This window comes from Schistocerca serialis, chromosome 5, assembly GCF_023864345.2.
Source record: "Schistocerca serialis cubense isolate TAMUIC-IGC-003099 chromosome 5, iqSchSeri2.2, whole genome shotgun sequence".
NCBI classification, from domain to species: domain Eukaryota; kingdom Metazoa; phylum Arthropoda; class Insecta; order Orthoptera; family Acrididae; genus Schistocerca; species Schistocerca serialis.
This window is the reverse complement of record NC_064642.1, coordinates 356,940,280-356,963,087: the sequence shown is the minus strand read 5'-3', so window position 1 is coordinate 356,963,087 and position 22,808 is coordinate 356,940,280. Positions and strand designations below refer to the sequence as shown.

General features: G+C 38.3%; 1 protein-coding gene across 3 annotated transcripts in view; it reads right to left on the bottom strand.

Annotated features, from left to right (window-relative positions):
* Positions 1–10,820: 10,820 nt before the first annotated feature.
* Positions 10,821–22,808, bottom strand: part of LOC126482333 (uncharacterized) — a 488,737-nt gene continuing 476,749 nt past the window's right edge. For all 3 annotated transcript variants that reach the window (XM_050106394.1, XM_050106396.1, XM_050106395.1), the window contains one exon: positions 10,821–14,622. In XM_050106394.1, the coding sequence (XP_049962351.1) occupies positions 14,456–14,622 (167 nt within the window). In that variant the 3' untranslated portion in view covers positions 10,821–14,455. The remainder of the gene's footprint in view (positions 14,623–22,808) is intronic.

Sequence of the window (22,808 nt, the reverse complement as noted above, 5' to 3'; positions counted from 1 at the left end):
AAGCTGGTCCACAACTGTTGTAACTGGATCTGATATCCTAGATACGGGCACTGCGGCAGAGTTGACGTCTGAGCTGCTTCTACCTGTGTTGTGTCAGTGCCAGATCAGGCCATTAAGAGTACCTCAGCATCATGCAGACAGTTCATAGATACATTTTCCATGTGTGGACAACCATTGTCCTGTTGAAGAATGGTGCCACAATACTCTTCCATGAAATGCATATCCTCCTATTTCCATCTATTGCACTGCAAATTTTTTTCCTTATTTTGTTACCTGAAGATATAACGTTTCTGTGTCATTGTATATTGTAATTGTTTTACTATTTTATATATATGCATTTATGTTGATGTATAATTGGTTTGTTTTGTGAATATTATTTGTATTTGTATTTGTATTTATATGCTGGGTCTGGCCTAGGGAAAACTATGCTATCGAACGAATACATCGATAGGTCGTGTGGAGAACCAAAGTGTTTAGAATCTTTGGTAGTGTTAACTCTGTCGCGGGGAGCATGGGCAGAGGGGAGTCTGGCTGGAGTAGTGCAGTGGAATAGGTGTGTTGTGTGATGCTCCTACGAGTTGCCGCGCTTTTGGGATTTGGCAGCATGTAATTGCGCTCGACTTGCTATGTTAGTTTCTGACATGGTGTCGCGGACGGGAAGCGTTAGCTGGCACACACCAAGAGCCCGTTTCGGCTGGAGACCGTGTCGAGAAGAAGGCGCGCCATCATCCAGCTTCTGCAACAGTGACGGCCGACAATGAGTGACTGTCACCACCTCCTCGAACGACGACTTCAAACCTTCAATCAACCAACAAGGAAGACTGGTAGCACATAAAGTCTTAGAACTGTATGGCAGACCTCAGCTTTTCAAACTGTTAAATTTTTCTCACTAAATTACAGCAACGTAGCATGAACCTTTGTTGCTCATTGTCCCAATTGCATTACCAAGCAGGGTCCCTTCCTTTTCCGGAATGAACCCGAGTGTCGTTGAAATTCAAACGCCAGCATTAAAGAAATATCATTCGATTTCACTGCTTTAATTTCAAAGTTCAGTTAAGGTATTCATAGCTGGCTACAATATTTAGATTACACAAGCACAAATTAAGAGTGCAAGTTTTGTTACCGTATTTTAGCTTACCTGTGACTGCAGCTCAGCTTGGTACGTACTAAATTTTACTATTGTTAATTGTTCAGAACCATTTAATTCAAGTTCAGAGTTAAATCTCTTATTTCTAAATTGTGTAGATTCAAGTAGCTTTTGAAATTATTGTTGAGGTACCCCAAGACTAACCGTATTTTACTGAATTTCGATGTTCTTCAAAAACAAAGCTCACTATTAATTTCAGTCACTAAATTAACTTTCAATTTTCCGGTTTTATTAATTCTTTTGCTAAATTAAGTCAGAGTGTAGCGAAATTTATTACTTCTGACAAACTTACAGTTTTCACACTACACGTGTCAACCTTCAGTTGCCATGCTTCTAGTGTTAATTATATGTGTAATAACCTTTCTTTTTCAGTTACTATAGTAATTGTCCATAGGACTGGCGACCGTAATTTCCCCCAAATCTCAAATATCTAATTACCACTAGTTAATTGTTAACATAACGGCTGCACATTTACTTTCTTTATTAACTTTACCCCTTTTCAAAATTAATTTCCACCAATTTCATTTGCATTTATCCTTTCATTTAGATGTAACCCTTTCCTCCCTCTTTACCGACAGATTAACTTCGGTGACGATTGCTTTTCCCAAATTTCCATTAGGTACACGCGGTTTAATTTTTCACTGTCATTAAGGTCGATAAGTGAGGAGGAGGTTACAAGATGTAACACATGATTATGCAGGATGTCCCTCAGAGTTCCCTCAGTCACTACAGCTGTCCCCCCACACCATGATGGGAGACTTAATACCGTAGTGCCTCACCAAAAAATTCAAAGAATGGGACCTCTCCTGAGGTTGCTGCCATACACACCAATGATGGTCATCCAGGGTAGTGCAGAAACATGATTCACTGTTGAACACAACGTGATCCCATACATTAGCAGTCCATGCATTCTTGGTCCCAGCAGCACTCCAAACACAGCTGTGGTGTTATCGGCAACCTATGCATGAGATGATAATTCCCTAGTCTGGAGGCTGCTAGTTTCTGATCAGTGGTGCAGGTTGACACAGAATGTTGTAGGGTGTCTATTACTTGTTCTTGGGTGGCAGGTACATTACATTGTGCTTGATGCACAGTGCAGTGCTACTCTCTTGTGGTAATCAGATATGGTCGAACAGAACCACAATGACAGGCATGCTTACCCTCATGCCGCTGCCACATCTGCATGGGCCACAAATCTAGACATTGCACAATTCGAACAGTTGTTCAAATGGAGACTCATATTGAGGACAATTTCAGACACCTGTCAGGGGCTGATAATGCTGTATTCTTCACAGTTGATCACAGAACATCTCACACTGTTCACGTCCCTTATATACCCTTCCAGCCCTGGTCACAATGCTAATCATGAACCACAATGTACTCTGATCACCATTATACCTGTTGAAGCTAACTGCACCTTTATCACATACATACCCGCTGACCATATATATGTGTAGAAATTTACACTGACATCCATCTACAGTGTGACAATTATTGAATTATATGAAAAAAATGTAAATTAGTTACAAACTATGGCGTACACACACTTTATTCAACAAGTAAAAGTCACTACAGATATTCGGTTATGACATGTTTGATACGCCTGCCATCATGGTAATGTGGCACAGATGAATAGTGAAATTGTGTATGACTCACTGAATGGGCAGAACATCGATGCTGTCAGTGACCTCCTGAATGGCTGTTTTCAGCTTAGCAATGATTTTGGGGTCATTGCTGTACACCTTGTCTTTATTATAGCCCCACAAAAATGAGTCACTTGTGTTCAAATTCGGAGAATATGGTGGCCAATAGAGACCCATACCAAGAATGCGGTCCCCAAAGTGCTCCTCCAGGACATCTAATGCTCTCCTGCTCCGATGGTGTCAAGCTCGGTCTTGCATGTACCACATCTTGTCAAAATCAGGGTCACTCTGGATAATGGGGTTGAAATCATCTTCCAAAACCTTCATGTACCATCAAGGAATATTGCACGGATTATTCTGTGACTGGACACTGCACACCACATGACTGGACACTGCACACCACACAGTCCCCGTTGATGGTGAAAAGCCTTCTTGATCGCAAAATGTGGATTCTCAATCCCCCAAGTGTGCCGATTTTGCTTATTGACAAACCCATCCAAATGCAAGTGGGCTTCATTGCTAAACCCAACCATGCATGCACATACTAATTCTCATCAAGTCCCATGGCCAGCCATGCAGTTTGAATGTTCTAACACAAACTGTTCAGAAGTTATGATGATTTCATTTCATATAGTTAAATAACTGTCACCCCGAATGTCTTTTGGATGCTTCACTGTTTTGTCAGGCAGAGTATATTTCTAGATATCTTGCCTGACTGTCAGAATATAAAGTTACATGAACACTAACAGGCTCATAAAAGACAAGGCAATGCAGAAAATTGTAAATTATGTTTAACACAGTAAACTTTTCAGGTTCTTACTTGGGGCTTTCCCAGTGTGCAACCACTTGTGGCCTGACCTACCCAGTGGGCAGAAGGAAACATTCCAGCCAGAGGAAGATGCACACTCATGGTTTAGCCATAAGAGCTGCCAAATTAAATCTGGCAAAATATTACTGTAGATCAGCAGACTACAAAAAGTTGAGTAAACAAGGCATAAACAGAAATACCTTCATTTAAGAAAATAACAACTTTCCAGAACAGAAGTGAAAACTACATACAGAAGCAGCATTACCCCATTAACACACTTGCATGTCGATAGGCTCAAGTAAGAAATACTGATAATGGTGAGTGCACACATTGATTTCATACTGTGTAAATTATGATGTTTCAAAGTTATGAGAGTTTATCACTAATACAGTTCTTAGATCAGTTACATGGTATATGGATTTCCCAAATTTAAAATGATGTTTCTTTCCTGAATCACAATTTCATCCAAACTCTAAGCACTAAAGTAAAACAATTATTATTTATATGTGGTCTCTATTCTTTCAGGCATGTACAAAAGAGCAGACATCATTTATGATCCAGCTACCCCTATGAATTAAGACACGAAGAAATTACAGAAATTGGCTGTGACTGGGCATTGATTTAAATCAATGGGGAAAGTTGAAAATTTGTGTTGGATTGGGATTCAAACCTGGTTCTCCTGCTTACTAAGTAGATGCTCAGACCTATTAAGCCATTTGGACACAGTGGTCACCACATCTGCATGGGCTACCTTAACATGTCTCCTGTAACACTCAAATTCTCAACTTATCCACATACTGTAAATGTAGTACCACTTGCACATTATCTTCATTTTCAAGGCATTTCGCCAATTCCCATAGGAGTTAGAGCCTGGCGTGCATCCACACTGAAGAGTTCATTGGCCATCCTTGCTTTAGTTATACATATGTGGTATCTTTTCTTCCAGAAATGTCCAAAAGAACAGACACCACATATATATACAACTCCAGTGAGGATGGCTAATGATCTCTTCAGAACGGATGCACAGCAGGTATGAACTCTTACGGAAATCAGCGAAATGCTGTGAGTAATGGGGATATGCACAAGGGGCACTGCGGCAGCAATGTGTGGATAAGCTGAGACGTTGGGACTGACAGGAGACGTGTTAGGGTAGTCCGTGCAGTTGCAGTGACTACTGTGTCCGGATGGCTTAGTGGTCTGAACAACTGCCTAATACGCAGGAGACCTGCGTTCAAATCCTGGTCCGGTACAAATTTTCAACTTTCTCTACTGATTTAAATCAATGCACACTTACAGCCAATGTCTATAATTCCTTTGTGTCAGCATTATTATTATTATTATTATTATTATTATTATTATTATTATTATTGTAGGACCCTTTTCCCTGCAGCTTTGCTCCCACACACTTTTGATACATAGGAGTGTATTGAACACATCTCTCCTTTCCTCTCTCTTTGTCCATTTCTTCCTCTCCACTCCCACTGTCCATCTGCTCTTCCCCCTCTCTGTAGCCATCTCTTCCTCCTCCCAACTCTCTGTCCACCTCATCGTTGCCCTTTCTCTGTCCATCCCATCCCCCACTCTTTGTCCACCCACCTCTCTATAAATCTATCTGATGTGAACGTCTTGCAGATACACCTGTTTTGGCATCTGATAAAGCAGGGAGCTGTTATCCTCACAATACACACCTATCATGTAGGACAGCTTGTCAGGGGCAGAAAAATCTTGTTTTGCCTGTATGTCCACTCCTACAGCAGCTAGAAATTTTTAACCCCAACAATGCTGATCCTCATTTAGCAAGCAGTATGCATACCAGATTTGGCAGAAGTTGATCTAGTGCTTTGGGGTGAGATGCTCGACATACATATGCACAAATGTAGCTTTATATGTGTGTACTAACTGACAAACCCAGGATTCCACGGGTATTCATTTTGCCAATTTTCATTGGAAACTAAAACAAAAAATAAACCATGTTTGCAGGGAACTATCCAAAAAATTTTATTCCCGTGTATTTGTGAAAACAACTTTGTAATTAAGAAATAGTTATACAAAGAAATATGCACAATTTATAAATGTACAAATGCTGTATCTGAATTAAGAAATATGATCCCAGACAGTTGGTGTATGTTGGATGCAGCAGCTTCGCATGTTCACAAATATTTCTACAGCAATGCCTCTTCGTAGCTCTATAGCTATTTACACTTTGCAATTGAAAGTTGTCAAAAGCACTGCCAGGTGTCAGGGATTTCCTCAAGTTGACTCGAATATATGAGTGTCTTACAAGGGAACCTCCCCATCGCACCCCCCTTAAATTTAGTTATAAGTTGGCACAGTGGATAGGCCTTGAAAAACTGAACACAGATCAATTGAGAAAACAGGAAGAAGTTGTGTGGAACTATGAAAAAATAAGCAAAATATACAAACTGGAAGATAGGCAACGTCAAGGAGAGTGTAGTCTCAGGAGCGCCGTGGTTCCGTGGTTAGCGTGAGCAGCTGTGAAACAAGAGGTCCTTGGTTCAAGTCTTCCTCGAGTGAAAAGTTTACTTTCTTCATTTTCGCAAAGTTATGATCTGTCCGTTCGATCATTGATGTTTCTGTTCACTGTAACGAGTTTAGTGTCTGTGTTTTGCGACCGCACCGCAAAACCATGCGATAAGTAGACGAAAAAACGTGCCTCTCCAATAGGAACCGAAAACATTTGATCGCAAGGTCATAGGTCAGCAGGAAAACACGTCTGATATATTCTATATGACACTGGTGACGGCATGTGCGTCACATGACAGGAATATGTTGTCGACCCACCTAACTTGTACACTTGGCGAATGGGTAAAAAGATTATTCTACATTGCCCGATTTAGGTTTTCTTGAGGATGTGATAATCACTCCCAAAAAAGTGATGAAAATATAAGAGTTTGTCACATAAACTGAAAATAAAATATTAAACTTTTCACTTGAGGGAAGACTTGAATCAAGGACCTCTCGCTCGGCAGCTGCTCACGCCAACCACAGGACTACGGCGCTCCTGAGCTCACAGTACTCTTGATGTTGCCTATCTTGCTTATGGACTATTCAGTCTGTATATTTTGCTTATTTTTTTATAGTTCCACACAACTTCTTCCTGTTTTCTCTATTGATCTGTGTTCAATTTTTCAAGGCCTATCCACTGTGCCAACTTATAACTAAATCTGAGGGGGGTGCAATGGGGAGGTTCCCTTGTTAGTAGTAAGGAATAAATCTATTAAAATTAATGTGTGATGTGGTAATTTTTAATGCATCTCATTGTTTATGACACCATATCTCTTGATTAAATGATGATGGCGTCCTCTTGGGTAAAATATTCCAGAGGTAAAATAGTCCCCCATTCGGATCTCCGGGCGGGGACTACTCAAGAGGACGTCGTTATCAGGAGAAAGAAAACTGGCATTCTACGGATCGGAGTGTGGAATGTCAGATCCCTTAATCGGGCAGGTAGGTTAGAAAATTTAAAAAGGTAAATGGATAGGTTAAAGTTAGATATAGTGGGAATTAGTGAAGTTCGGTGGCAGCAGGAACAAGACTTCTGGTCAGGTGAATACAGGGTTATAAATACAAAATCAAATAGGGGTAATGCAGGAGTCGGTTTAATAATGAATAAAAAAATAGGAGTGTGGGTAAGCTACTACAAACAGCATAGTGAACGCATTGGTGTGGCCAAGATAGACACGAAGCCCACGCCTACTACAGTAGTATAAGTTTATATGCCAACTAGCTCTGCAGATTACGAAGTAATTGAAGAAATGTATGATGAAATAAAAGAAATTATTCAGATAGTGAAGGGAGACGAAAATTTAATAGTCATGGGTGACCTAGTAGGAAAAGGGAGAGAAGGGAACGTAGTAGGTGAATATGGATTGGGGCTAAGAAATGAAAGAGGAAGCCGCCTGATAGAATTTTGCACAGAGCACAACTTAATCATAGCTAACACTTGGTTCAAGAATCATAAAAGAAGGTCATATACATGGAAGAAGCCTGGAGATACTGACAGGTTTCAGATAGATTACATAATGGTAAGACAGAGATTTAGGAACCAGGTTTTAAATTGTAAGACATTTACATGGAAGAAGCCTGGAGATACTGACAGGTTTCAGATAGATTACATAATGGTAAGACAGAGATTTAGGAACCAGGTTTTAAATTGTAAGACATTTCCAGGGGCAGATGTGGACTCTGATCACAATCTATTGGTTATGAACTGTAGATTAAAACTGAAGAAACTGCAAAAAGGTGAGAATTTAAGGAGATGGGACCTGGATAAACTGAAAGAACCAGAGGTTGTACAGAGTTTCAGGGAGAGCATAAGGGAACAATTGACAGGAATGGGGGGAAATAAATACAGTAGAAGAAGAATGGGTAGATTTGAGAGATGAAGTAGTGAAAGCAGCAGAGAACTTAGTAGGTAAAAAGACGAGGGCTAGTAGAAATCCTTGGGTAACAGAAAAAATACTGAATTTAATTGATGAAAGGAGAAAATATAAAAATGCAGTAAATGAAGCAGGCAAAAAGGAATACAAATAACATTGACAGGATGTGCAAAATGGCTAAGCAGGGATGGCTAGAGGACAAATGTAAGGATGCAGAGGGTTATCTCACTAGGGGTAAGATAGATACTGCCTACAGGAAAATTAAAGAGACCTTTGGAGAAAGGAGAACCACTTGTATGAATATCAAGAGCTCAGATGGAAACCCAGTTCAAAGCAAGGAAAGGAAAGCAGAAAGGTGGAGGGAGTATATAGAGGGCCTATAGAAGAGCAATGTACTTGAGAACAATATTATGGAAATGGAAGAGGATGTAGATGAAGATGAAATGGGAGATATGATACTGCGTGAAGAGTTTGACAGAGCACTGAAAGACCTGAGTCGAAACAAGGCCCCAGGATTAGAACTACTGACGGCCTTGGGAGAGCCAGTCCTGACAAAACTCTACCATCTGGTGAGCAAGATGTATGAGAGAGGCGAAATACCCTCAGACTTAAAGAAGAATACAATAATTCCGATCCCAAAGAAAGCAGGTGCTGACAGATGTGAAAATTACCGAACAATCAGTTTAATAAGTCACAGATGCAAAATACTAACGCGTATTCTCTACAGACGAATGGAAAAACTGGTAGAAGCTGACCTTGGGGTAGATCAGTTTGGATTCCGTAGAAATGTTGGAACACATGAGGCACTACTGACCCTACGACTTATCTTAGAAGCTAGATTAAGGAAAGGCAAACCTACGTCTCTAGCATTTGTAGACTTAGAGAAACCTTTTGACAATGTTGATTGGAATACTCTCTTTCAAATTCTGAAGGTGGCAGGGGTAAAGTACAGGGAGCGAAAGGCTATTTACAATTTGTGCAGAAACCAGATGGCAGTTATAAGAGTCGAGGGGCACGAAAGGGAAGCAGTGGTTGTTAAGGGAGTGAGACAGGGTTGTAGCCTATCCCCGATGTTATTCAGTCTGTATATTGAGCAAGCAGTGAAGGAAACAAAATAAAAATTCGGAGTAAGTATTAAAATCCATGGAGAAGAAATAAAAACTTTGAGGTTTGCCGATGACATTGTAATTCTGTCAGAGACAGCAAAGGACTTGGAAGAGCAGTTGAACGGAATGGACAGTGTCATGAAAGGAGGGTATAAGATGAACATCAACAAAAGCAAAAGAGGATCATGGAATGTAGTCAAATTAAGTTGGGTGATGCTGAGGGAATTAGATTAGGGAATGAGACACTTAAAGTAGTAAAAGAGTTTTGCTATTTGGGGAGCAAAATAACTGATGATGGTCGAAGTAGAGAGGATATAAAATGTAGACTGGCAATGGCAAGGTAAGCGTTTCTGAAGAAGAGAAATTTGTTAACATCAAGTATTGGTTTAAGTGTCAGTAAGTCGTTTCTGAAAGTATTTGTATGGAGTGTAGCCATGTATGGAATTGAAACATGGACAATAACTAGCTTGGATAAGAAGAGAATAAAAGCTTTCGAAATGAGGTGCTACAGAAGAATGCTGAAGATTAGATGCGTAGATCACATAACTAATGAGGAGGTATTGAATAGGATTGGGGAGAAGAGAAGTTTGTGGCTCAACTTAATTAGAAGAAGAGATCGGTTGGTAGGACATGTTCTGAGGCATCAAGGGATCACCAATTTAGTATTGGAGGGCAGCGTGGAGGGGAAAAAATCATAGAGGGAGACCAAGAGATGAATACACTAAACAGATTCAGGAGGGTGTAGGTTGCAGTAGGTACTGGGAGATGAAGGAGCTTGAACAGGATAGAGTAGCATGGAAAGCTGCATCAAACCAGTCTCAGGACTGAAGACCACAACAACAACATCTCTTGAACTATTTGTCGTACAATGATTTGTCTATGTAAGTACATTCAGTGGCATATGTGGATACTGCTTGCAAAATTTATTGTGAATACAGTTAATAGCATAGAAATAATACATGTAAATGTTATGCATGATATGGCAGTTTTTCATACACCTCATTCCTTATGACATCATATCTTCACAGTGATTGTTGCCTGACAGTAAAGGATACATATACCACGTTTGGTTGAAATCGCTCCAGTGGTTTAGGTGATATGGAAAACGCACACCTGTTGCAAATAACTTCTTTGGATTTGCAGCAAACCATTCATTCTAAAATTAAATTGCAGCTCAGCTCAGTGCTATTAATCACAAGTGTGGGTCATATTATGTGTTCCAAAATCAAGACTTTTCATTCTCAGCAAAAATTACAGTTTCTTAAAACTTCTCATTGTTTTGTCAGTCATTCATTCATACTAATCAGTGAATCCACAACTGATCCCTTTGGATTTCTGTAATTATGACATGCTCATTCAGATTATTCACAGATTTTCCCCAGAGCCTGTTAAAATGAAGTTTACTGCTTGTTAATTAGATATGAAATGTACATCTCAAGACAACTGTAGTGCACAGTTTAACTAAGCAAGGGCACAGCCTTATGACTCCAAAGATTAGTCTAAATATAACACTTAGTATATTATATTTGGTGAATATGTATATTTTTATTGAAAAGTTCTTTATTATTTTCTTTCATCATTTCTAGTGTAACGAAAAATACGTGGTATACAAGTCCGTAATCATAAATGACATAGTTCATTTTTTTGTACTCATGTATTCTTTTGTCAAGAATGTGGATGAACAATTTTTAAAACAACAAATAAATTACACATTGGTTACCTATTTTTTATTCAATTTATTTCTCATTTCAGATGAATTTCTGACAATATTTTCTACAAGTGGAATGCACAGTGAAGTTACAGCCACAGCTGAAGTCACAGACATAATCATTACATGTCAGTAACATTCAACACCTGGAAACACCCACAACAAGTTATTCATATCATTCATTATCTCACTTAAAGAATAAGAAAAAAAGAAGCCAATCACATGCAGCTATACAAGTCTGCATGAGTGGTCATCCAACATTTGTGAATAAATACAGTGAATGACTTTTATAGAAAATTACTCTGCCATGCTCTAAATGCACAAGTCATGTTGTTACAATTAATGTTGCCTCTTCAACAGAACACACTATTGTACAGCCAGAGTCATGTTATTTTGACTCAAATGTAAAGCTTTAAAGTAGTTACTGCATAATACTTTTCCCATATTCATTCATGAAATGAATTGTTATGCAAATTACAAGCCAAATTGTTGTCACTTGCATATAATATCTCAATTTCAAAAAGTGACCCTCAATGTTATATCAGTTTTAAATAACTCTTAAATATCATGTTTATGTACTCACACATTTTACTCAAGATGTGACTATAAGTTATAAATATGTCACATTCATTAATTAAATTTTATACAATAAAATGGGCTACTGTTAGATTTACATTGTGAATTTGTTTTGTCTTAACATTGAGTTTTATAGACATCCAGTGTGCCAATAAAAACTGCCGATATAAAATGCTTGCCAACAACACTCTTCATAACATGACCATCTAAAATTAGCTGGTTTTGACCATCCTCATTTGGAATAATAGTGCTTTATTAGAAAGAGAGAAAATAAATCTACTTCTAGATATTCTCATTTGTAGTTTATTTTCTTTCAATAACAAAACAAAACTGTTATCAGTAACAAGTGTAGGTGAATGGAAATGAGAGAGCAAGAAATGGCATGAGAGTGTGGAGATTGTAAGGAAGAGAAAGAGGGCAGTGGTGAACTCATGTAAGGTGTGATATTAAAAGACAACTGTCCTTTTAAAAGGCACACTTCTCCGTGAGAAACAGAACAAAATGGAAGGTGGTTCACCAGTCTATATTATTTCAGAAATACTTTCTATGTTTTGAGTAGTTAGTGCTCTGGAAACCTTTATTGTGTACGTAGGGATGGAAAGTCATGTATATATCCAAAAAGATGCTCTAGTTGAAAAATCTCTTGTGCTTTGATGATGATTAGTAACAACTGAAACTGATAGCAATAATAAAGGCCTTGAAAATAGCTAATGGTGGCACTATTTGATTTTCAATAGAGTTACTATAGTTGAGATTACCATCTTTATAACAAATTATTAACTAACATATACAGCCTTCAAGGACAAATGGGGACCATTACGGTAAGCTCTTGATTTGATGCTGTAATAAGTCACTCTATTTCTTCAGAAAAATAGCATGTTATACACGTCCTTAGAATGATGGTATCTGTATGACAATTTCCCAGGTCTTCATTCCAACATACCTTACAGGACACATCAAAATTTTGACTGGAGTCATTATTAAAAGTTAGTGTGTTTCTGTTAAATAACTCTCCTCTGCCAGTGCTAATCACTGTTACTGGTGAAATGTACAGGAGTCTAATAGAAACATCTGCACAAAAAATTAAAAAAAGTTGCTACATATTGGTGAATGAACACCTGCACATTTTGTAATGTATGTCACACATACCTGCATTAAATGGTTTCATCTCTAGCCACTTCCTTTATAACAGAACATAAAATACTAATTCAAAGTCATGCCCCTGGACAGCTGCTGTTACCCATAATTGGTATCACTATAGAACAGTTGAATTGTGCCCCATCCCATGACATGCTGCTTTTCATACTGGATGTACTTGGATCATCAACTTTCTGAAGTACACCTGTTAAGGCACTGAGTAAAACAGTGACTAGATGCAGAAATTTGATAGGAAAAGATGCTGCATGTGTTTGATTAATTATCCTTCTGAGAAAGTGAAAATTAATGCCAAATTTTCTATAATAATTACCTTGCGTGAGAATGGGATGAAGTGAATCAATATTGTCCATTCTACAGCTCTTTGCAGACAGCACAGTCTGAGATGATGTTGGGGATGTTCACAAAATCCATTAAAATAACTTGATAATATGAGCAGTGTTGCTAAAATTTAACATCTTACATCAGTTTCTGGTTTTATGAATGTCTATATCCCCAGAGACAAAATGGTTTCACTATTCTGTGTCCATGCTCACATCACCATTCGGCTCATTCAAAATCACAAGAACATTACTTTGACATGTTTTTAAATAAAAATCTTGTATGTTACATATTAATTAAAAAGATTCCTTGACACTGCAGTCCAACAGAATGCTTTATTCATTTTCTACTTAAAAATGCATTTCAATCTTTATTTTATTATTGGTCCCTTTTCTTCACACTAATAGACCCTAAATGCATTTGTTAAAATGTGTCTTGATATGATAACTGAATTAAATTTTCTCTTAGGGCCACACAGCTAACTTAGGATCCTTCAGAACAAATGGTTTAGCAACAGAAACAATTTTTACACTTGAAAAAAATTTCAGAAGAATCGACACAGTAGTTCCTTCATTCCTGTTTGCATAGGGGAAACCTATTTCTATTATTTTAAGAGTGTTCAGGACATTCATCAGCACACATAATTATTCAGTGACAAAAATAAGTGCATCTCTTTTTGAAATATTTTTTCTTGTTGTTAGAAGTGAACCAACTATGTGCACACAGTTTCTAACAATTGGAAACTTTGTAGCTGTTGTACAATTACAGTCACCCATTAAATACAAGTGTGAGCACTGTAAACACTAATGATTGGTACGAAACTCATTGAAATGTTCCGACAAGACGATGCCACCAGTCGACTGATAACCCGAGAAGAATTCATCACTAATATTATCATTTACCTCTTAACTTATATTTGCCCTACAGACTGCATTGCCATTTAGTCTGATGAAACTGAATAAAATTTAGTTTTCATTAATATTTCTGCAGAGGCAACAAAATAAATACAAAGTGAATAGTCAAATAAATGTTTCACTACACAGTTCTAACTGTACTTAAATATTTACATTATATACACTCAAAGATGATATGAATTGACAGTGTAAAATAAATAATAATAATTGCTTTGGTAAATAATTATTTGCCCGTGACTACAGGACAAAAATGTATAAAACCAGCTTGCTTGGAAGTTGTGCAACGAAGTGAAACTTTGTGAAAGAATCAATTATTCATTTATCATTAACTGAAACACAATGGATCGATACCTGTATTTCATTCATAACTGATTCCATATATGTGTCTGAAGACTTACTTATCATGATGATATGATATTACTACAGAATAAAACATAAAATACAAATGTAATGTCACTGACTTCTTTCTCTGCATTTTCAGTGGCTGTTCTTCAGCTTCAAACAAGATTATAAAAAGACATCACAGTGATGCACTGGGATTTAATAGTAAGTAAAACTACAAATTATAATTACAGCACAGTCACTGCATCAGTTTCTGTACTGTGGATGGTCACCACATGAACTGTGCTGATTTACAGCATCTTGGTCTTAGAAAAAAATTCTAGTATCATGTGCTTTCACGCCTGCTTCACGTGGGGCTTGAAGCATGATACTAGCCAGGCAGTGTAGATAAAAAAAGTGACAGTAATAGCAATAACAGCATACATGAAAAGGTTCAATTCTGGTTGGCGGAAACGATTCTTTCGAAGCCATTCAAGGACCTCATCACCAGTTGAAAGATCACCTAGGAGAAATTTTAAAAAATGAGATTAAATATAAGCTCATATATATATGAAAAAAATAGACAAACATTCTATGTTCCTATGTATTACTGATATGCAATAAATGAAAAAAATATCACAGTAAATGGAATCAAGATTTTACTCATTTTGCAATTTATATCCCATATTATGCAGCAACAAAAGCAGAAAGGAAGGTGTTATGAAGAAATGGTAACAAAAGAAAAATCAGAGTTGAAGTTGGGAATAGGACAATCTTAGCTTTCTGTCCATTCATCTATTTCTCATGCCAGTATTAGTGAACATCTGTAGTTAGTATCTTTTTTACGGGTAAAACAGAACTTCTTGTATTTGAATAGATAGTAAAGCAGTTATTTATTAGATTCCAATGCATTAACCACTACACTTTTGTTTGTTTCCATTTGCCCATCTCAGCAAAGTAGGCCTAATTACGCAAATTTCTTTTCTCCTCGGTATCTCTGTGATCTGTTTAATCAAGCTACTTACAAAACGACATCTTTCAGTACAAGGATGTCCCAAGTAATAAATTGCATAGTTACAATTGAAATCGTAGCCTTCCAAATTTTTTTTTTGTGTTGGTTCCTCAAGCTACTGTGCAGCTCTTTCTCATTCCCTTGTCAGATATGAGTACTAACTTCATCTCTAAACTTTAAATATTGATGAAACAATAAGTTGTGTTATAAAGATTCACACCTTCTTCCATTTTATGTGGACAGACTAATTACATGACTCCCCAGTATTGCCTTCTCTTTACTCTTTATTGGTCCCAGTTCCTTGAAAAGTAGCGATCACTTGCTATCTTTTTCCATATTCCCTAATTAGACTGCTCCAAAGTCTCAATCACTTTATGAACTATTTTACAATTTGCCCATAAGGCAAATAGTGTTTATTATAATTAACACACATCAAACCATTTATTTCCTTCTATTCAACCTCTCATTTGTAGTGTACAAGTGCTGTTCAAAAAGTAAGGTGACTTCAAATTGCGTGGGCAATGGACATTCAATTACCGATCTTTTTCTTTTTTTGTTATGTTGGTACACATGTCCCAAACATATGTCCACAATTTCAAGTGTACAGCATTCCTTGTTTTTGACAAATAGAAAGGTTAGATGTGTTTTAGTGTGCTTGGCGATTTTCAATTATTATAAAAAATGGAGCAAAGAGTTTGCACCAAATTTTGTTTGAAAAATGGAATCAAGTGCTCTAAAACACTTGAAAAGTTGACAGTGGCATATGGCGAGTCTGCTCTTAAAAAAAAAAAAAAAAAAAAAAAAGTTTACAAGTGGTACAAGCTCTTCCCAATAATGAACCTCACCCTGGATGACCCAGCACATCAACAACAGATGATAACATCGAAGCTGTGAAAAAAGTAGTTTTGGATAATCATCGAATTACCATAAGAGAAGTTTCTGAGGATGTTGCATGTCAGTCGGCTCATGTCATGCAATTTTTTCGGATGTTTTGAGAATGAGAAGTGTGACAGCGAAATTTGTTCCAAATCTTCTCAATTTTGATCAGAAGAATCATCACATGAGCATCGCTCAGGAGCTCTTGAATGACATTAATGATGATCCTGATTAGCTGAAAAGGGTCATAACTGGTGACAAAACATGGGTTTGCCGTTATGACATCAAAATCAAAGCCCAGTCACCCCAATGGAAGCATCCCGAAGAGCCAAGACCGGAAAAAGCATGCCAAGTTCGATCAAATGTCAAAGTTTTAGTTTCGCTCATTGTTTTTCAATTACCATGGCATAGTGCATCATGAATATTTATGTCAGGGTCATATGGTCAATAAGAGAAGCAATGTGTAAAAAAGTCCAGAATTGGGGAAAAACAATTTACAGCTTTAGTAAAACGACAATGCACACGCTCATTCATCGTTGCTTGTGAGAGATTTTTTGGCCAAAAACAACATGACAATCATGCCTCAGCCACCATATTCATCGGATTTGCCCCCTGCAACTTTTCCTGTTCCCAAAACTGAAGAGACCTATGAAAGAATGAAGATTTTCAACAACTGAGGAAATAAAACTGATTCGCCGGAAGTACTCAAGGTTGTACCAAAAAGAGATGAGAAAAGCTTTGAGATTTGGAAGAAGCATTGGCACAAGTGTGTTGTATCTGAGGGGGATTACTTTGAAGAGGACAACATGAATATTGATGAATAAATAATTTTTTTTTAATAGAAATGTAAAGTCACCGTACTTTTTGAACACACCTCTTATTTCATTTATCTCAAAGACAGTAGTTTTCATTATCATATTAAGTGTCCCTGATTTTTAGCAAATGCATGTCTGTACTTTTGCATTTGAAGTGACTCTGAGAATTCATTTTCAATTATTCATATATTAAAAAGGCACAGAAAATCAGAGGTTCAAATAATATTCAGCGATCTAATAGCAAAAGTTGCTCACCAGGCATGAATATTAGTCAGTTAATGCTGTGCTGTGATTAAAATCACATGAAAAAGTGGACCATCAAAAACTGACATGAAATCTGTCAAGAATAGTTCTGCAGCAACACAAAAACAAATGCATCATGGAATAAAAGTCAAAATATTCAGAGATAGCCATGCATGCAATGTTTCAGACTTTGTATCTGACTCTGCAAAAGAAAATGTGAGTTTCTCAGCTTTTGTTAAGCCTGGAGCAAAGTTCAAATACATGATTAGCAGTGTCAAACAAGAATGTACCATTTCTACTAAAAGTGACTGTGTTGTTCTTGTAACGGGATCAAACAATGTTTACTGCAATGAGGCTAGTGCATTTCTATAAAAATTGGTCATTACTGCAGTTACTGTCAACTACAAAAGTTATAGTGTGAATCTACCTATGAGATCTGATTTAGTAGACTGATCTTGTGTAAATAGTGAAATTCAATGAATGAGTGAAACAGTAAAACACTTCTGTTCAAAGTTTAAAAACATAAACCTTCTCGATGTCTACAATTACGAAAAAGCTAGTTTCGCAATGCATGGTCAACACTTGCATCTATTTGGTAAGAAGAGACTTGTGTCTGATACTAACAAGACTGTTGACAAAATAATGCATGAAAACAGCTGCAAAAGCAAACAAGCCACTGCCTTAAGTGCCTACACATAGGGAAACAAGTGAAAGGGGTCAATTCCAATTGGATTTGGCCCAACTTTAACAACACAGAAGAATTACTCAACACACAGGTGGCAATTCCTTTATCATGTAAACAAATTATTAAAGATGCTTCACCTGATAATGTATGCAGTAGTAACCTCATTATGAATTTTAATATTGTAAATCTGTCTGAAGGAATGATCAGCCAGCTTCATAACATGCAAATTCTGTTACAAAGTATGAAACAGTCTGTAAATGTAATATGTATAAATGAACATCAGTTTAAAACAGAAAATACCAGTCTTCTCAACAAATTTCCCAGCTACAAACTGGCCACCAGCTTTTGTAGAACTAACAAGTATGGAGGCTCTAGCATATTTGTTCATTCCTCAGTAACCTATGAAATCAGACAGAATTTTAGCCATCTAAATGAAGCAATTACTTTTGAAAGTTGTTGTATAGAACTTAAAGATTGGCAAACAGAAAACAAAGAGTGCTTGTTAATAACAGTGGCAAGGAATTCATTCCTGTCTGGAAAACATACAGTTAGATGTCTCACAAGCCTCAATATTAGGGCCACTACTATTTTTGTATTACATCAATGATATGCCATGCTAGGTTGAGTCAGATACCATCCTTTATGCACATGTTTCAACAGGTATAGTCTGCAGTAAACCCAATGAAGACTTAACCCGCAGTATTGAGCACACACTTGGGGAAGTGGGTGCGTGGATCAAGAATAATAATATGAAATTAAACTTTCAAGAATAGAAACTGATCATTTCACCATTAAACAATCAGCACAATGTATAAGTGAAATTACTTATATGGACAAAAAATTGGACTCTATAAGCTGTGTCAAATTTCTTAGTGTGTTAATAAATAAAAACATGTTGTGGAGTGAGCATGTAGACAGCATTCTTAGTAAACTGAACAGTCTTGTGTATGTCAAGAATGTCTTATCTAGTATCACTTATTTAGCAGTAAAAAACTGTACTTTATGCATATTTTATTTCAGTCATTAAGTACAGCATAATTTTCTGGGGTCTGAGAAAACTAATTTCTTTAGAGCCTTTAGACTACAAAAAAAAGAACATCTGAGCCATGTTGGGAGCTGAAGAGAATCAACACTGCAAACCTCTATTTAAAAAATTAGATCTAATGTCCATCTCTAGCATGTATATATATGAGGTCCTTATTTTCTCAAAGAGAAACCCACAACTTTTTGAGGACAACTGCTTCTTGCACCTGTATGAGACTAGATATAAGGCAAGTTACATGCTACTTACCCACAGGCTCAAACTTGATGAAACAATCTCCACATTACAAGGGCAGGAAATTTGTAAAAAAAATCTATATGGGGAAAAGTGATCCAGATCTAAAAAATACTACAGGAGACATGGAAAAGTATTTTAAAAGTAAATGCTACCTTAGTGTAGCAGACTTCTTGAATGATGAACATGGAATATAGCATCTCTCCAAAAAAGCAACACCATATATATTATAACCATAGATTTTTTCAAAACTGAAAACCATGTAAAGTATATCTAAAAACAAAGATGATGTAACTTACCAAACAAAAGTGTTGGTATGTTGATAGACACACAAATAAACACAAACACCCACACAAAATTCAAGCTTTCGCAATCCACGGTTGCTTCATCAGGAAAGAGGGAAGGAGAGGGAAAGACGAATGGATGTGGGTTTTAAAGGAGAGGGTAAGGAGTCATTCCAATCCTGGGAGCGGAAAGACTTACCTTAGGGGGAAAAAAGGACAGGTATACACTCGCCAACACACACACACACACACACACACACACACACACACATCCATCCGCACATATACAGACACAACCAGACATTTGTAAAGTTTGAGAATTTGTAAAGGCAAAGAGTTTGGGCAGAGATGTCAGTCGAAGTGGAAGTACAGAGGCAAAGATGTTGTTGAATGACAGGTGAGGTATAAGTGCCGGAAACTTGAAATTAGCGGAGGTTCAGGCCTGGTGGGTAACAGGAAGAGAGGATGTACTGAAGGGCAAGTTCTCATCTCCGGAGTTCTGATAGGTTGGTGTTAGCGGGAAGTATCCAGATAACCCGGACGGTGTAACACTGTGCCAAGATGTGCTGACCGTGCACCAAGGCATGTTTAGCCACAGGGTGATCCTCATTACCAACAAACACTGTCTGCCTGTGTCCATTCATGCGAATGGACAGTCTGTTGCTGGTCAGTCCCACATAGGTAGCTTCACAGTGTAGGCAGGTCAGTTGGTAAATCACGTGGGTGCTTTCACACGTGGCTCTGCCTTTGATCATGTACACCTTCTGGGTTACAGGACTGGAGTAGGTGGTGGTGGGAGGGTGCATGGGACAGGTATTACACCGGGGGCGGTTACAAGGGTAGGAGCCAGAGGGTAGGGAAGGTGGTTTGGGGATTTCATAGGGGTAAACCAAGAGGTTACGAAGGTTAGATGGACGGCAAAGAGACACTCTTGGCGGAGTGGGGAGGATTTCATGAAGCATGGATCTCATTTCAGGGCAGGATTTGAGGAAGTCGTATCCCTGCTGGAGATCCACATTCAGTCTGATCCAGTCCCGGAAAGTATCCTGTCACGAGTGGGGCACTTTTGGGGTTCTTCTGTGCGAGGTTCTGGGTTTGAGGGGATGAGGAAGTGGCTCTGGTTATTTGCTTCTGTACCAGGTCAGGAAGGTAGTTGCGGGATGCGAAAGCTGTTTTCAGGTTGTTGGTGTAATGGTTCACGGATTCCGGACTGGAGCAGATTCGTTTGCCATGGAGACCTAGGCTGTAGGGAAGGGACCGTTTGATATGGAATGGGTGGCAGCTGTCATAATGGAGGTACTGTTGCTTGTTGGTGGGTTTGAAGTGGACGGATGTGTGAAGCTGGCCATTGGATAGATGGAGGTCAATGTCAAGGAAAGTGGCATGGGATTTGGAGTAGGACCAGGTGAATCTGATGGAACCAAAAGAGTTGAGGTTGGAGAGGAAATTCTGGAGTTCTTCTTCACTGTGAGTCCAGCTCGTGAAGATGTCATCAATAAATCTGTACCGGACCTTGGGTTGGCAAGCCTGGGTAACCAAGAAGGCTTCCTCTAAGCGACCCATAAATAGGTTGGCGTACTAGGGGGCCATCCTGGTACCCATGGCTGTTCCCTTTAATTGTTGGTATGTCTGGCCTTCGAAAGTAAAGAAATTTCAAGTTTCCGCCGCTCATACCTCACCTGTCATTCAACAACATCTTTGCCTCTGTACTTCCGCTTCGACTGACATCTCTGCCCAAACTCTTTGCCTTTACAAACTCTCAAACTCTTAAACTCGTTGCCTTTACAAATGTCTGCTTGTGTCTGTATATGTGGGGATGGATGTGTGTGTGTGTGTGTGTGTGCGTGTACGCGCGAGTATATACCTGTCCTTTTTTCCCCCTAAGGTAAGTCTTTCCGCTCTCGGCATTGGAATGACTCCTTACCCTCTCCCTTAAAACCCACATCCTTTCTTTCCCTCTCCTTCCCTCTTTCCTGATGAAGGAATCGTGGGTTACAAAAGCTTGAATTTTGTGTGTGTGTTTGTGTTTATTTGTGTGTCTATCAACATACCAACGCTTTCATTTGGTAAAGTACATCATCTTTGTTTGTACATATATTTTTCCTACGTGGAATGTTTCCCTCTATTATATTCATATCATCAATTTGAACCCAACAATTACGTTTGATATTGTCACTGTTGCATTTCGAAATCTTTTCTGTCATCTTATTTTCTCTTTCTGGTTTTGCAAGTAGTTTCACTTTGTATTCACCTTCTCCTTTTTACCGTAATCTACCATACAATTTTAGCCTGCCTATATATACTCAATAATACGTAACCCACTTCCAAACCATAACCAAAAAAAAAATTTTCCGCTTTCAACACTACCGCTACTATAAAATCCACCGTTCCCAGTTCACAAACAGTTCCTTTCACCTATTAAAAAACCATTTCGGCTAGTTCTAACAACTTTCACTTTATTTCCATTTCCGTTTTTCGCACATCACTAATCATTTTTAGCCGATTCCCACAGGTTTTTACCTCATTATTTCTTCATCAGACAATTGTTAGCCGCATGTTCATAATCTGCCACCACAAAACCACGCATTTTAATACATTTACACGCAGTTTTTTCGAAATTTTCCCAATTTCTCCACCCTTTAACGTGTTTTGGCGACAACACAACCGCCTAAACTTTGTGCACATCGTTGTTTACCAACCCAAATTCACCACAGGATCAACATTGCTCAGCTTTAACCAACACTTGTTTTGACTTTTTTCACATCAGATCTCCAGTTGCTTTCTAGTTCACCTTTATCTCTCTCCATATATTTTTATTTTCATTTTCATTTCAGCCTCATGTTACACTTTCCACCTTCTAATACCATGTCACCCTCACAACATACCCACAACGACCCCATTAAATTTTATTTATATTTCCTCCGTAAACATGCCTTCGCCCTAGCCAGATTATGCTCCCATATTTTATTTACTCAGGCTTGTCTGACATTTGGCATTACCCCCAAAGGCCTCACACTTAAAGTTCCCATCTCTGGCTGTAACCCTTCTTTCCATCAGTCCCTATATCAGTTCCAAACTGAACAATCCATAGCCCTCACCCACCTAATCCTTCACCTACACATCAACTCAGCCAATCAACACACCCGTCAACTCCTATCCTTAATAAAAGTCCTCAATCTTTCCTCTCCCACATCTACACCAGCTGTTCAGAGCATCTTCCTACAGGCCAACTGCAAATTAGAACAGCATGCCACCCTCCACCTCAAAAAACTATCCAATCTCCTGGTTTCCCACCTCCGGAAAGGCAACTCACTCACCCTCCACAACCTTTCCAGCAAACCTCAACCTCCTCTCATTGCACGCCGATCACCTGTCACCCTACCTAAAACCTCTTTCCTCATTACCTTAGCCAGCTTCACCATGACTCACAACTTCTTCACTTTCGAAGGCCAGACATACCAACAATTAAAGGGAACAGCCATGGGTACCAGGATGGCCCCCTCGTACGCCAACCTATT